The sequence below is a fragment of the Capricornis sumatraensis genome, chromosome X (genome assembly GCF_032405125.1).
Source record: "Capricornis sumatraensis isolate serow.1 chromosome X, serow.2, whole genome shotgun sequence".
In the NCBI taxonomy this organism is placed as follows: Eukaryota; Metazoa; Chordata; class Mammalia; order Artiodactyla; family Bovidae; genus Capricornis; species Capricornis sumatraensis.
The window spans coordinates 130,812,583-130,825,275 of record NC_091092.1 but is presented as its reverse complement, the minus strand read 5'-3'; the positions used below and the strand labels follow the sequence as shown (position 1 = coordinate 130,825,275).

General features: G+C 37.8%; 1 protein-coding gene across 1 annotated transcript in view; it reads right to left on the bottom strand.

The window, feature by feature from the left end:
* Positions 1–8,965, bottom strand: part of CTPS2 (CTP synthase 2) — a 103,907-nt gene extending 94,942 nt beyond the window's left edge. The window contains exons 1-2 of the mRNA XM_068962428.1: positions 8,800–8,965; positions 2,913–3,083 (exon numbers count right to left, since the gene is read on the bottom strand). Of these exons, the coding sequence (XP_068818529.1) occupies positions 2,913–3,083; positions 8,800–8,965 (337 nt within the window). The remainder of the gene's footprint in view (positions 1–2,912; positions 3,084–8,799) is intronic.
* Positions 8,966–12,693: the final 3,728 nt, after the last annotated feature.

Here is a 12,693-nt window from a genome sequence, read left to right as displayed (position 1 = left end):
CTTCAGTCTTTCCCAGGATCAGGGTCTTTTCCAATGAGTCAGTTCATCGCATCAGGTGACCAAAGTATTGGAGTTTCAGCTTCAACATCAATCCTTCCAATGAATATTCAGGACTGATTTCCTTAAAGATTGACTGGTTGGATCTCTTTGCAGTCCAAGGGACTGTCAAGAGTCTTCTCCAACACCACAGTTCAAAAGCATCAATTCTTTGGTGCTCAGCTTTCTTTATGGTCCATCTCTCACATCCATACATGACTATTGGAAAAACCATAGCTTTGAATAGATGGACCTTTGACGACAAAATAACGTCTCTGCTTTCTAATATGCTGTCTAGGTTGGTCGTAGCTTTTCGTCCAAGGAGCAAGCGTCTTTTAATTTTATGGCTGCAGTCACCATCTGCAGTGATTTTGGAGTCCAAGAAAATAAAGTCTGTCACTGTTTCCCCATCTATTTGCCATGAAGTGATGGGACTGGATGCCATAATCTTAGTTTTCTGAATGTGGAGTTTTAAGTTAGCTTTTTCACTCTCCTCCTTCAATTTCATCAAGAGGCTCTTTAGTTCTTCTTCGCTTTCTGCCATAAGGGTGGTGTCATCTGCCTATCTCAGGTTATTGATATTTCTCCTGGCAATCTTGATTCTAGCTTGTGCTTCCTCTAGGCCAGCATTTCACATGATGTACTCTGCATATAAGAAGCAGGGTGACAGTATACAGCCTTGAATACTCCTTTCCCAATTTGGAACCAGTCTGTTGGTTCATGCCTGGTTCTAACTGTTGCTTCTTAACCTGCATATAGATTTCTCAGGAGGCAGGTAAGGTGGTCTGGTATTCCCATCTCTTGAAGAATTTTCCACAGTTTGCTGTGATCCACACAGTCAAAGGCTTTGATGTAGTCAATAAAGCAAAAGTAGATGTTTTTCTGGAACTCTTGCTTTTTTGATGATTCAGCAGATGTTGGCAATTTGCTCTCTGGTTCCTCTGCCTTTTCTAAATCCAGCTTGAACATCTGGAAGTTCACGGTTCACACACTGCTGAAGCCTGGCTTGAAGAATTTTGAGCATTACTTTGCTAGCCTGTTCCCTACCACATAGGAACTTACGAATACAAGGGGCAAGAGTTGCAGATGACAAAAGAGAATAATCAGAATTGTTAGGTAGGAAGTTAGGCATGAACAAGAGGGGTGGTCTAGGTGAAAAGGATGCAAGCTGATGTCTAAACACCAACCCAGACTCACCCAGGAGAGCTCACAATATGCTACAGAAATAATCACAGTGGCTTCTCCAACTCTAGCACATGCGCCCTTGATGCACAGCTGTGTCCTCAAGTAACCATAGCCAGCTTTAAGGGTTCATAAATATTCTATACATACATACATCTGATTATAACAGACTGAATTACGGGAAGGACATGCACAATACAGCCTGTTATTATGTAACTCGCAACTGTCAATCAGCCTTGTGTGTATGCCAATTTGCATTCCCTTTCCTGATTGGTAGTAGGTACAAGCCCTATTTTGCATAGGGCAGAACCAAGAGAAGGAGACAGAGAATATAAAAACGGAAGCCAAGTGGGAGTTGTTACCACCCCTTTGCTGTTGGTCTGCTCCCATGTCTTGGGAGTGTCTGCTTAATAAAAGAACTGTGTGCTTCCACTAGAATCAATCTGATATTTTGTAGAAGTAAACCAACCTGACAGAAACATGTGACCAGTGGAAAAGGTTGGTGAAAAAAGTCATCATGTTGCCCTCCTGTTCAATCCCATGTTCCTTCCCACCGCTATTCTTCAAAAGGAAGTAATCATCATCAATGCAAAGATTCAAGAAAAAAGTAGAAAAAGAACATATTAAGGACAGACAAAAATTGACTCAGATCTACACCCAATCAGATATGTGATGAAGATTCCCTATGGATTTCATAAATAAAAGCTAGAGAAAGATAAAGAGGGCAGAAAAGGGGGCTAAAGGAAACAATGACATTAGTAACAAAGAAAAGACTGATGAAAATATAATCAGGAACATGGAGGATAAACTTGAAGTTTGCATGGTGACATGGTAATAGACACCGTAGCGATCATTTTGAAATGTACAGAAACACCAAATCACTATGCTATATAACAGGAACTAACATAGTGTTGTAGGTTGTGAAGTTGCTCAGTCGTGTCCAACTCTTTGCAACACCATGGACTGTAGCCTCCCAGGCTCCTCTGTCCATGGGATTCTCCAGGCAAGAATACTGGAGTGGGTTGCCATGCCCTCCTCCAGGGGATTGTCCCAACCCAGGCATCAAACCCAGGTCTCCCACATTGCAGGTGGATTCTTTACCATCTGAGCCATCAGGGAAGCCCCATAGGTTACTTGTAGGTTAGTTATACTTAAAAAACAAACAGGGAAAAAAATATATCAGATTTGTGGTTATGGGTGGGGGGAATGGATGTGTGAGTGTGTGCTCAGTCATTTCGATTCTTTGCGACCCCATGGACTGTAGCCCACTAGGCTCATCTGTTCATGGGATTCTTCAGGCAAGAACACTGGAGTGGGTTGCCATTTCCTTCTCCAATATTAATTATATATATTAATAATTAACATGGTTCTAAGTTATATAAGTTAAAAGAGTAAATCCTAAGAGCTTTCATCACAAATTTCTTTAATTTTGCATCTATATGAGATGATGGGTATTCACTAAAGTTATTGTATGATGTCAAATCATTACGCTATACACCCTAAACTTATACAGTGCTGTACGTCAATTATATCTCAATAAAATTGGAGGTGGGGAAAAAGAAGGAAAGAAAAGAACAGAGGGATCTGAGAAGGACTGAAGCTTGTAAAGCACAGGGACCTCCTCATCTTTAGGTCTATTTTAAGCAGTGAGTGCTCAGCCAACAGGGCCCTCTAGTGTTTGTGGAATATAATACCTTGTACTGTTTTCCCCAGGTAATCGCCACGCCTCTCTTTATTGATCACATGCTGATATATCTTCCCAGTAGTGATGTTGTTGTCTTTATAAAGATTAATATCCAAGAACCTTTCATAATTTCCAAGGTCTAAATCAACTTCTCCACCATCGTTTAAGACAAACACTTCACCTGGGATAAAAAGGCAATGTAAAAATTAAAAATTTGCTTCCAGTAGATTATTTTCCAAAGATGAACACAATATGTTAAAAAGCTGGTAAAAGACATTTATAAGCCATAGTTTATCACTATTTCCTTATTTTAATGGGAAAATTGAGTAATTCTAATCTACCCATGATAATGCATTAGAAAAATTCTAGTATTCTATAATGGTAGTTTTTAAATGCTTACTGAAATTCTGTCTTCAAGATTTAGCTTTTCCAAACTCATCATATACCATATGAGAAAGGGACTTTCAAACAGCAGTTTTAAAAACAAATAGGAACTGACTTCGAAGCATCAGTATCCTAGACTCTGAAATTGGCATAAGAAAATTTTCATTGACTCCCATCTTGAGTAAAGACACTATTAAACAGACAGTGGATGAAAAGCAGAGCCTCCATTAGCCCACAGGGCGACTTGATGAAACTGAGGCCAAAAAGAAAGTGAGCAATAAGCCACCACCTGCACAACAGCACTGTCAAGAAGGATATAGATGAAGACTTAATCACACTACGGGCACCTGTGTTGACTACTGGTTATGCGTCTGGGTCTCCAGTGTTACTAAGGGCATCAATTTGGAGGACAATGTCCTAATGCCACCTTGCCAGAAATGAACCTCTCCCTGATTAATGAAATTCTATCATTTACTTCTATTTCTAGATGTTCACAGCATAAAAAATAAAAAAAGGAAGGTTGGCTAGCTTCTGAACCTAATCTGAAGCCTTTTATACTCTCATTTATGTATTCCTCATAAGGTACCAGTGGGATCTGAAAGATCTCTAATTTTAAAGACAAAACAACAAAATAATGAAACTCCAATATTTTGTATTTCCCAAATTCCATTTCTAGTTCAAATTCTACTTTCCAATATTTATTAGGAATCACCGATCTATGGGAAAGTCTTTGTACTTTCATCATTTTAACTTCTGACAAATAGGGGAAGATCTCTGAAATCTCTTAGTTAATTCAGGCCAAGTCCAGTTTGGTAATAATACAGGTATACAGCAAAGGTCTTGAAATTTTAGATTCTTAAATTTTAAAAGTAGTATCTATTATGTTCCTAGGAGAAAAAGAAGGGCTTCCCAAGTGGCACTAGTGGTAAAGAACCCGCCTGCCAATGTAGGAGACATAAAAGACGCAGGTTGGATCCCTGGGTCAGGAAGATCCCCTGGAGGAGGAAACGGCAACCCACTCGGGTATTCCTGCCTGGAGAATCCCATGGACAGAGGAGCCTGGAGGGTTACAGTTCATAGGGTCACAAAAAGTCAGACATGATTGAAGCAATTTAGCATAAACACAGAAGAAAAAGAAAAGCTGTAGATCATGTCTTCAAAAAGCTTTTTTTTTTTAAATTTAATGGAATTATAATAAAAATTCCAATGGATTTTTTTTAACTTGACAGTGAAGAAAAACATGTGATTACCAAAATAAAACACAAAAAAGTAAATAAAAATAAAAGCCCTCATAAAATAACAATGAGTATAGGAAGATTGAAATATATATGTATATATATTTATATATTTCAATATATACAAATATGAAATAAGATAGCACAAACAAATTCTACACAAAATCAAAATACACCCAAAAGGTCCCTATTACATAAAGGAATTTAATATATGAAAAAAAAAGATATCATTACAAATCAAAGTAGGTAAAATACACAGAAATAAATTTCAAGAAATGTATGGGACCAATAAGAAGAAAAGTTTAAATTTTACTTCAGAGACATAAAAGCAGGTATGAATAAAATGAAAGCCACTTATAAAGTTCCTGAATAGGCCAGTCAATAATTTCAGTATTTAATTCTTCCCCAAATTAATTCATAAATTTAAAGGGCAAGTTTGATAAAAGGTCTCTGAAGTTAGTCTTAAAGACAACTAACATTTTGAGGTTAAAAAAAAGGAAAAAAGGCATAATGGGGAAAGTTCTGACTTACTTGATAATAAAAAGCTATAGCTATTAAAATGGTGTGTGTGTGTATGCGTGCATGCTCAATTGTGTCCAACTTTTTGCAACTTCATGGACAGTAGCCCACCAGGCTCCTCTGTCAATGGAATTTTCCAGGCAAGAATACTGGAGTGGGTTGCCATTTCCTACTCCAGATAATATGGTGGTCAGGGATAAACAAAGAGATCTGAACAGAACAGAATAATAAGAGAGAAATTTAGTGTATATTAAAAGGTGGTATTTCAAATCAATGGAGAAAGGATGAAATCTTTGATAACTGTGATTAGGAATAGTTACTAACCTCATCTTCATCTTTCATCAAATTAAATTCCAGATGTATTAACAATATTAAAGTAAAAGCAAATGGTGGTGGATCATTTTGAAATCTATGAGTGTTGCATGCTAAGGTGCTTCAGTTGTGTCCCTCTGTGCGACCCCATGAACTGTAGCCTGCCAGGCTCCTCTGTCCATGGGATTCTCCAGGCAAGAAGACTGGAATGGGTTGCCATTTCCCCTAAAGGGGATCTTCCCAACCCAGGGATCGAACCCGCGTCTCATGTCTCCTGCATTGGCAGGCAGGTTCTTTACCACTAGTGCCACCTGGGAAGCCCTTGAAATGTGTAAAAAACATCCAATCACTATGTTGTGCACCAGGAACATAGTATTATAAGTCAATTATACTTCAAAAGCAAACTCATAGAAAAAGAGATCAGATTTGTAGTTCCCAGAAGCAGGGGTAGGACTGTGTAGAATTGGATGAAGGCAATCAAAAGGTACAAACTTCCAGTTATAATATAAATAACTATCAGAGATATAAATGTAAAACATGATAAATATAATTAACACCACTCTACGTTCTATATGAGAGTTTTTAGAGCATAAATCCTAAGAGTTTTCATTACGAAGGAAACAATTTTTCACTATTTCTTTAAGCTTGCATCTGTATGAGATAGATCATGGATATTCACTTAACTTATTGTGATAATTATTTCATGATGTATATAAATCAAATCATTATGCTATATACCTTAAGCATATACAGTACTGTATGTTAATAAAACTGGAAGAAAAAAATAAAGTAAAAGCAAATGAAACTCTAAAAATGCCAGAAGAAAATACAGATATTTAAATATTTCTGGGTCAGAGAAGCTAACAGGTGACATCAAAGGCAGAAACCATAAAGGAAACAGTGGATACATTTAGTTACATAAACAGTAAAATGAAATTTATCAGCAGCAAACAGAGGTAATATTAAGACAAACTGCAAACAGGGTAGAAATATATTCATGTGGTAAGTATAGGTTAATATACTCTGCACAAAGTATTCCTGAAAATCGTTTTTAAAGATCCAAAGGAAAATTGTTATAACACATGCGTTAGTCAATTTTGCTGCCTACCAAACAACTTTAACATCTCAGCAATTTATAAAACATCTACTGATTTCTCCCTCATGTGATGTAGGGGTTGTGGGTCAGTTGTGAGTCTACCCTGTGTCTTCTTATTCCAGGACTTGGGTTGAAGGAGAAATCTCTCTATGGGGCAGGCAGCTCGAACAGCAGAGGGCAGAAACACAAGATGGACTGAGTGAAATTATGCCATCGCATATGCTTCAACAAGGCATATGTCATATTCACTAAAACCCTACAGAGCAAAACAAATCACATGGCCAAATAAGGTGACTGACCTCTCTGGTTTGCCCAGGAGTAAAAGTATTCCCAGGATTCAGGACTTTCAATTTCAAAAGCAGGAAAGTTCCAAACAAACCAGGAAGAGTTCATTACCCTATGCGGCCAAAGGCCAAAGTCAGTGGGGTGTGGAAGTTTACTCACAGAAGGAAGTTGGATGATGGTTTCAAATAAATATATGGTTTACCATAGACTCCAATAAGCCATTTCACCAACAAAATGAAAATCAAAGAAATCTAAATTAACATAATGAGATACTCTTTTTTGGTTTTTCATTTACTCTCAGGTTAGTAAAGTTTAAAAAGAATAGTATTCAGCAAAGGTATATGGAATTTAGAAAGATGGTAATGAAAACCCTCTATGCGAGAAAGGAAAAGACACACAGATGTATAGAACAGACTTTTGGACTCTGTGGGAGAGAGAGAGGGTGGGATGATTTGGGAGAATGGCATTGAAACATGTATACTATCAGGTAAGAAACGAATCACCAGTCTATCTTTGATACAGGATACAGGATGCTTGGGGCTGGTGCACGGGGATGATCCAGAGAGATGACATGGAGTGGGAGGTGGGAGGGGGGTTCAGGATTGGGAACTCATGTACACCCGTGGCTGATTCATGTCAATGTATGGCAAAACAAATACAGTATTGTAAAGCAAAATAAAGTAAAAATAAAAAATTTTTTAAAAAAGAAAACTAAAAAACCTAAAAAACAAATCTAACCACCAAATCAGAAATTCTGTATCTAGACATTTATGCTAAAAAAATTGTTTAAGTTTCTGGTCACAGTGTTGCTTATAATATCAATAAATTGGAAATGATTTCCTATTATTGTGCAGATTCTGTGCAACCTTTAGAAGTATAGAATCTATTAAAATGTCTTCAGGATTAACAGGTACACACTACTGTATATAAAATAAGCAACAAGGATCTACTGTATAGCACAGGAAACTATATTCAATATCTTGTAACAACCTATACTGGAAAAGATTCTGAAAAAGTGTGTACATATATATATATAAATAAAGAAAATGGCAACCCACTCCAGTATTCTTGCCTGGGAAAACCCACGGATAGAGGAGCCTGGTGCACTACAGTCCATGGGGTCAAAACAGTCAGACATGATTTAGTGACTAAATCACCAAACCACCACCATAATGTATAACTGAATCACTTTGATGTACATCTGAAATATTGTAAGTCAAGTATACTTCAATTTAAAAACTAGTCTGACTGTAAGATTCAGATCATTTAATGCTCAAAAATAAGCCAACTGATCTATGATGTTAGAAAACAGGATAGTGGTTACCCTGGTCATTTCAGATGGGGAGAAACTGGAAAGAACATAAAGGGGGTTTCTGTTTTTTGATTTGGGGGCTGTTAACACAGTATGTTCATTTCATCAAGTGGTACACATATGATTTATACACTTTCTTGCTTGTATGTGAAAAGTTTAGAAGGAAAGTATGTAAGGCCTTGTGCCTTTTAAAAAATAATTAGTATAGAGAATTCCCTGACAGTGCAGCGGTTAGGACTCCATACTTCCAGTGCAGGGGTACAGGTTCAATCCCTGGTCAGGGAACTAAGATTCTGCAAGCTGTGCAGTGTGGCCAATAAATAAATAAAAATAATGAATATATACATAAAAATTTCAACATTAATAATAATTATTCCAAGTGGTGGGAAATAGATGATTTTTATTTTCTTTAGGTCATTCTATATTGTCAATATAGTCTATATTGTCTCATTTTTTTTCTTAATGAAATGTTGAGAAATATATTACCTTTATGATAAAAAAAAACAATAATCCACACTACAAAAGGTACAGTGAGAATGGTATGCTCACATACTGCTTTCCAAAAGTGTGGACTAATTTGGAATGTCATCAGCAATCTTAAAAATGTATCAATAACCATGAGAACCTTCACAGATCCAAAATGATCCAGCAACTCTACTTCTGGAACGCTATCTTAAAATTACACAGATACAAGAAAGAACTGCAATTTGACCCAGTGCTTTATGGAGTGGGGGGGAGGGGTTCTCCCTCATACCGTGCTCATAAGGTGAAAAAGTGCCTGCATCGATGTTTATATAGGGGTCAATTTTGATGGCAGTCACTCGGAGTCCACATGATTTTAGAATCGTCCCAATACTGCTGGCAATGATCCCTTTACCAATGCCCGAGATGACCCCACCAGTGACCAAGATGTACTTCATTGGCAGAGGAGTGGCTGGGTGCCAGCACCCAGGTATAATCTGAAAGGTAATAAAATTAATGGTCAGGGAAGAGAAACATGTTCTTAAACCAGTAAAGCAAAGAGTATGTTGAACCAAAATTTCAAAAGCACCTTTTCTATCTAAGCATTTGAAACAAAGTCTTATCGTCTAGGTTTTTCTTTCATGTCAATATTCAGGAAGCTGTGGATACTTTCTGCAAGCAAAATGTCTGACTTCATTACCCTGATGTTACATTTACCCCAACTTTCACGTGACAAACTTCATCATAAGAAGTCAAAATTCTCTAAGATTCAGAGGCATAGTAAAATGTTTAAGAGATCAGGCTCTGTAGTCAGATCTGTACAAGCTGTACCTGTTTCTTCATCTGTGAAATGAAATAAAAAGTACCATTCCTTTGGAATATTATTCAGCACTAAAAAGAAATATCAATCCACAAAAAGACATGAAGGAAAATTAATGCATGTTACTAACTGAAAGAAGTCACTCTGAAAAGGCTACATACTATACAATTCCAACTATATGACATTCTGCAAAGACAAAACTATGAAGACAGTAAAAAGATGAGTGGTTTTCAGGGGTTATTGGGGAAGGGTGAATAGGAGGAGCACAGAGTGTTTTGTTAGGGCAGTGCAACTATTCTGTATGATACGATAATGGTGGATACAGGTCATTATATATTTGTCCAAACTCACAGAATGTGTAACACCCAGAGTGAATTCTAATGAAACCTGTAGACTTGGAATGATAATGATGTGTAGGTTCACTGACTAACGAATGAATGTTCCTCTCTGGTTCAAGATGTTGACAACAGGGAACACCATGGGTATGGGACAGGAGGTATATGGGAACTCAGTGCTTTCTGGTCAGTTTTGCTGTGAACCTAAAATTGCTTTTAAAAAAATAGTCTATTTTTAAAATCAATATTCAAATATGCCAACATTTAAAAAAATCTTGCAGGTGGTTGTGAGGATTAAATGAGCTAAGGTATAGATCAGAGGTCAGGAAAGCAGGGTCCACAGGTCACATCTTGGCCCAGTGTCCATTTTTGTACGGTCCCCAAGCTAAGACTGTTTTTACATTTTAAATGATTGAGAAATGATCAAAAGAATATTTCATGACACATTAAAATTAAATGGAACAAAAAGTTATATGAAACTCTAACTTCAGCATCCATAAATCAAGTTTCATTAGCACACAGCCACACCCATCATCTACATACTGTCTATGGTGCCTTTCTGGCTACAATAGCAGAGTTGAGGAGCTGGGAAAACAGAGGCCTCTGGCCCACAAAACCGGAAATATTATCTTTCATGGAAAATGTTTGCTGATATCTGGCTTAGAGGGGGTCAAATCGACTCCTATATTAACATATTGTCATTGTTGTTCAGTCACCCAGTCATGTCTGACTCTGTGACCCCATAGATTGCAGCATGCTAGGCCTCCGTGTCCCTCACCATCTTCTGAAGTTTACCCAAGTTCATGTCCATTGTATCAGTGAGGCCATCCAGCCATCTCATCCTCTGACGCCCTCTTCTCCTTCTGCCCTCAATCGTTCATCAAGGACTTTCCAATGAGTCAACTGTTAGCATCAGATGACCAAAATACTGGAGCTTCCACTTCAGCATCAGTCCTTCCAATGAGTATTCAGGGTTGATTTCCCTTAAGATTGACTGGTTTGATCTTGCTGTCCAAGGGACTTTCAGGAGTCTTCTCCAGCACCAAAAGTTAGCTACTAATGTCACTATCAATAATAAATGTATCCTCCTTAACTAAGCATGTGGAACACTGAATCTGTTCCTTGCCCATCTATTTCATATTCAAGCAGGAAAAAAAAAAGAAAATATTATGTCATAAAGAAATTTTATTTGACTTTGCCGCTGCTGTCTGATTCAAACCCTTTTGTTTTAAAGGCAGACAGGGAGTCCATGAGCTACTTGGTTTTCTCTACTCTGAGTACTATTGCTTTTCTCTTGAGCATCACCAGGGGCTGTGCACCTGTGCATTTCACCATGCACATGAAGGTGAGCCTTACAGTCCTGGCAGGCCAACTGCCAACAGTGAAACTATTAATATAAAATTGCAAGTAATAAAATTTTAAAATAAATTAATTACAATTTAAAAATTCAAAATAATTAGAAATTGCAAGTATAAGAAAAGAGTCACTAACAAAAACTACTAACTATAAACCCCACTTTCTATTGCAACTCACAATTTTTTTAAATACCTGGAAATTAAGTGTAAGTGCAATCAGGTAGGAATAATATATCTGTCGTCCCCAACGAAATGCCCATTCTGATTTTGTAGTTTCCTCTACTTGCAAAACAAACTAGCTTAACTTAAGAGATGTAGAGTTATCTCACCTCAGAGCTGTGAGTTCTTTTTGATCACCATCAGGGTGAGTAGACTGAAGTCATCCAAAATATACAAGTCCCATCCCAAATGGCTTCCATAAGTCTCTGGGCCTGCCTTTCTCTACACACTACAGTTGATCACATTCAATGGCATCGTTCCTCTTTACTAGCCACCTGGCCATCCACCCATCCAACCTGAGCTAGATTTAGCCTACAAGCTTCTCAGTCCAAACACAGAATGCTCCTTCTATGGATCCAAAATGTATCTAAATCTTCCTCCTACCGCTCCTACTAGCCCAGGTAGTTGGTAGAGTGGGAATTTCATCACAGTCTTCCGGTACTCATCCCACTGTTGATTTTTTTTCTGTTTTGATCAATGCCCCTCCTCTGGAGTCAGACAGCCCGAGTTCAAGTGCTGACTCTGTCACTCATAGCTATGACCCTGGGCACCTTCTCCAACTTTTGCAAACTTTGATTTTCTCCATCTGGGAAGTACACAGAAATAATACCAGTGCCTGCCTTATAGAGTTATGTAGGCATTTCCAAAGAGAGCGCCCAAGTGCTGAGTGAAGGTTAGTTCTTATTTTTCAGAGCCACCTATGCACTGATTCAGTCAGCTAACAAATGTTTACTGAAAATCTGTTAGGTAGGGGAGGAAAAGCTTCCACCCCAAAATGTGCCTCTTTGGCATGAGGATTAATTTAGTTTATTTTTAAGAAACAAGGACTCAGTAAGTCTTTCTTTTTTACTGCCCACCCCTTGCCGCCTAAGGAATTTAGATAAAGAACCTGCTCCCAATAGAGCTATCACCAGAGATATGGATTGTCAAAAACAAAAAAAAAATCCTTCAGGTTTTTCTATAACATTTGATGGAAAAACCTGAACAAATTTTCTGATCAACCCAATATTTTCAGAGACTATGAGCTAGATGTAATGTCAGAAGCTCTTAGAGATCAGAATCTACTCTGGGTCCCACTGTCTCTGCCTGGCCCAGCACACATTTGTTTAGGGAAATATTTGCCTTTCTGTCTCTAAATTAATTGCCTCTTCCCTCTTCAAGTCCCAAAACACTACCTCCAACATCCTCTTTCATCCTGAGCTGAAGATACTAAGAAAGGCGAGGGTTTCAACCCTTTTGGCAAGTGACTCAGTTTTCCTGAGTCTCTCTCAAGAATTATTAAACTTTTTAAAAATTTTCTCCTATGAATCTGTCTCATGTCAATTTAATTCAGAAGAACTTAGAAGGACAGAAGAAAATTTTCTTCCTCAAGGAGAATTACATGCTTGATGTGTTCCCAGATCCTGTGTGTATGGGGGTGAATATAAAATCAAGGTTCCTGCCTTCCTGGTTTTCAC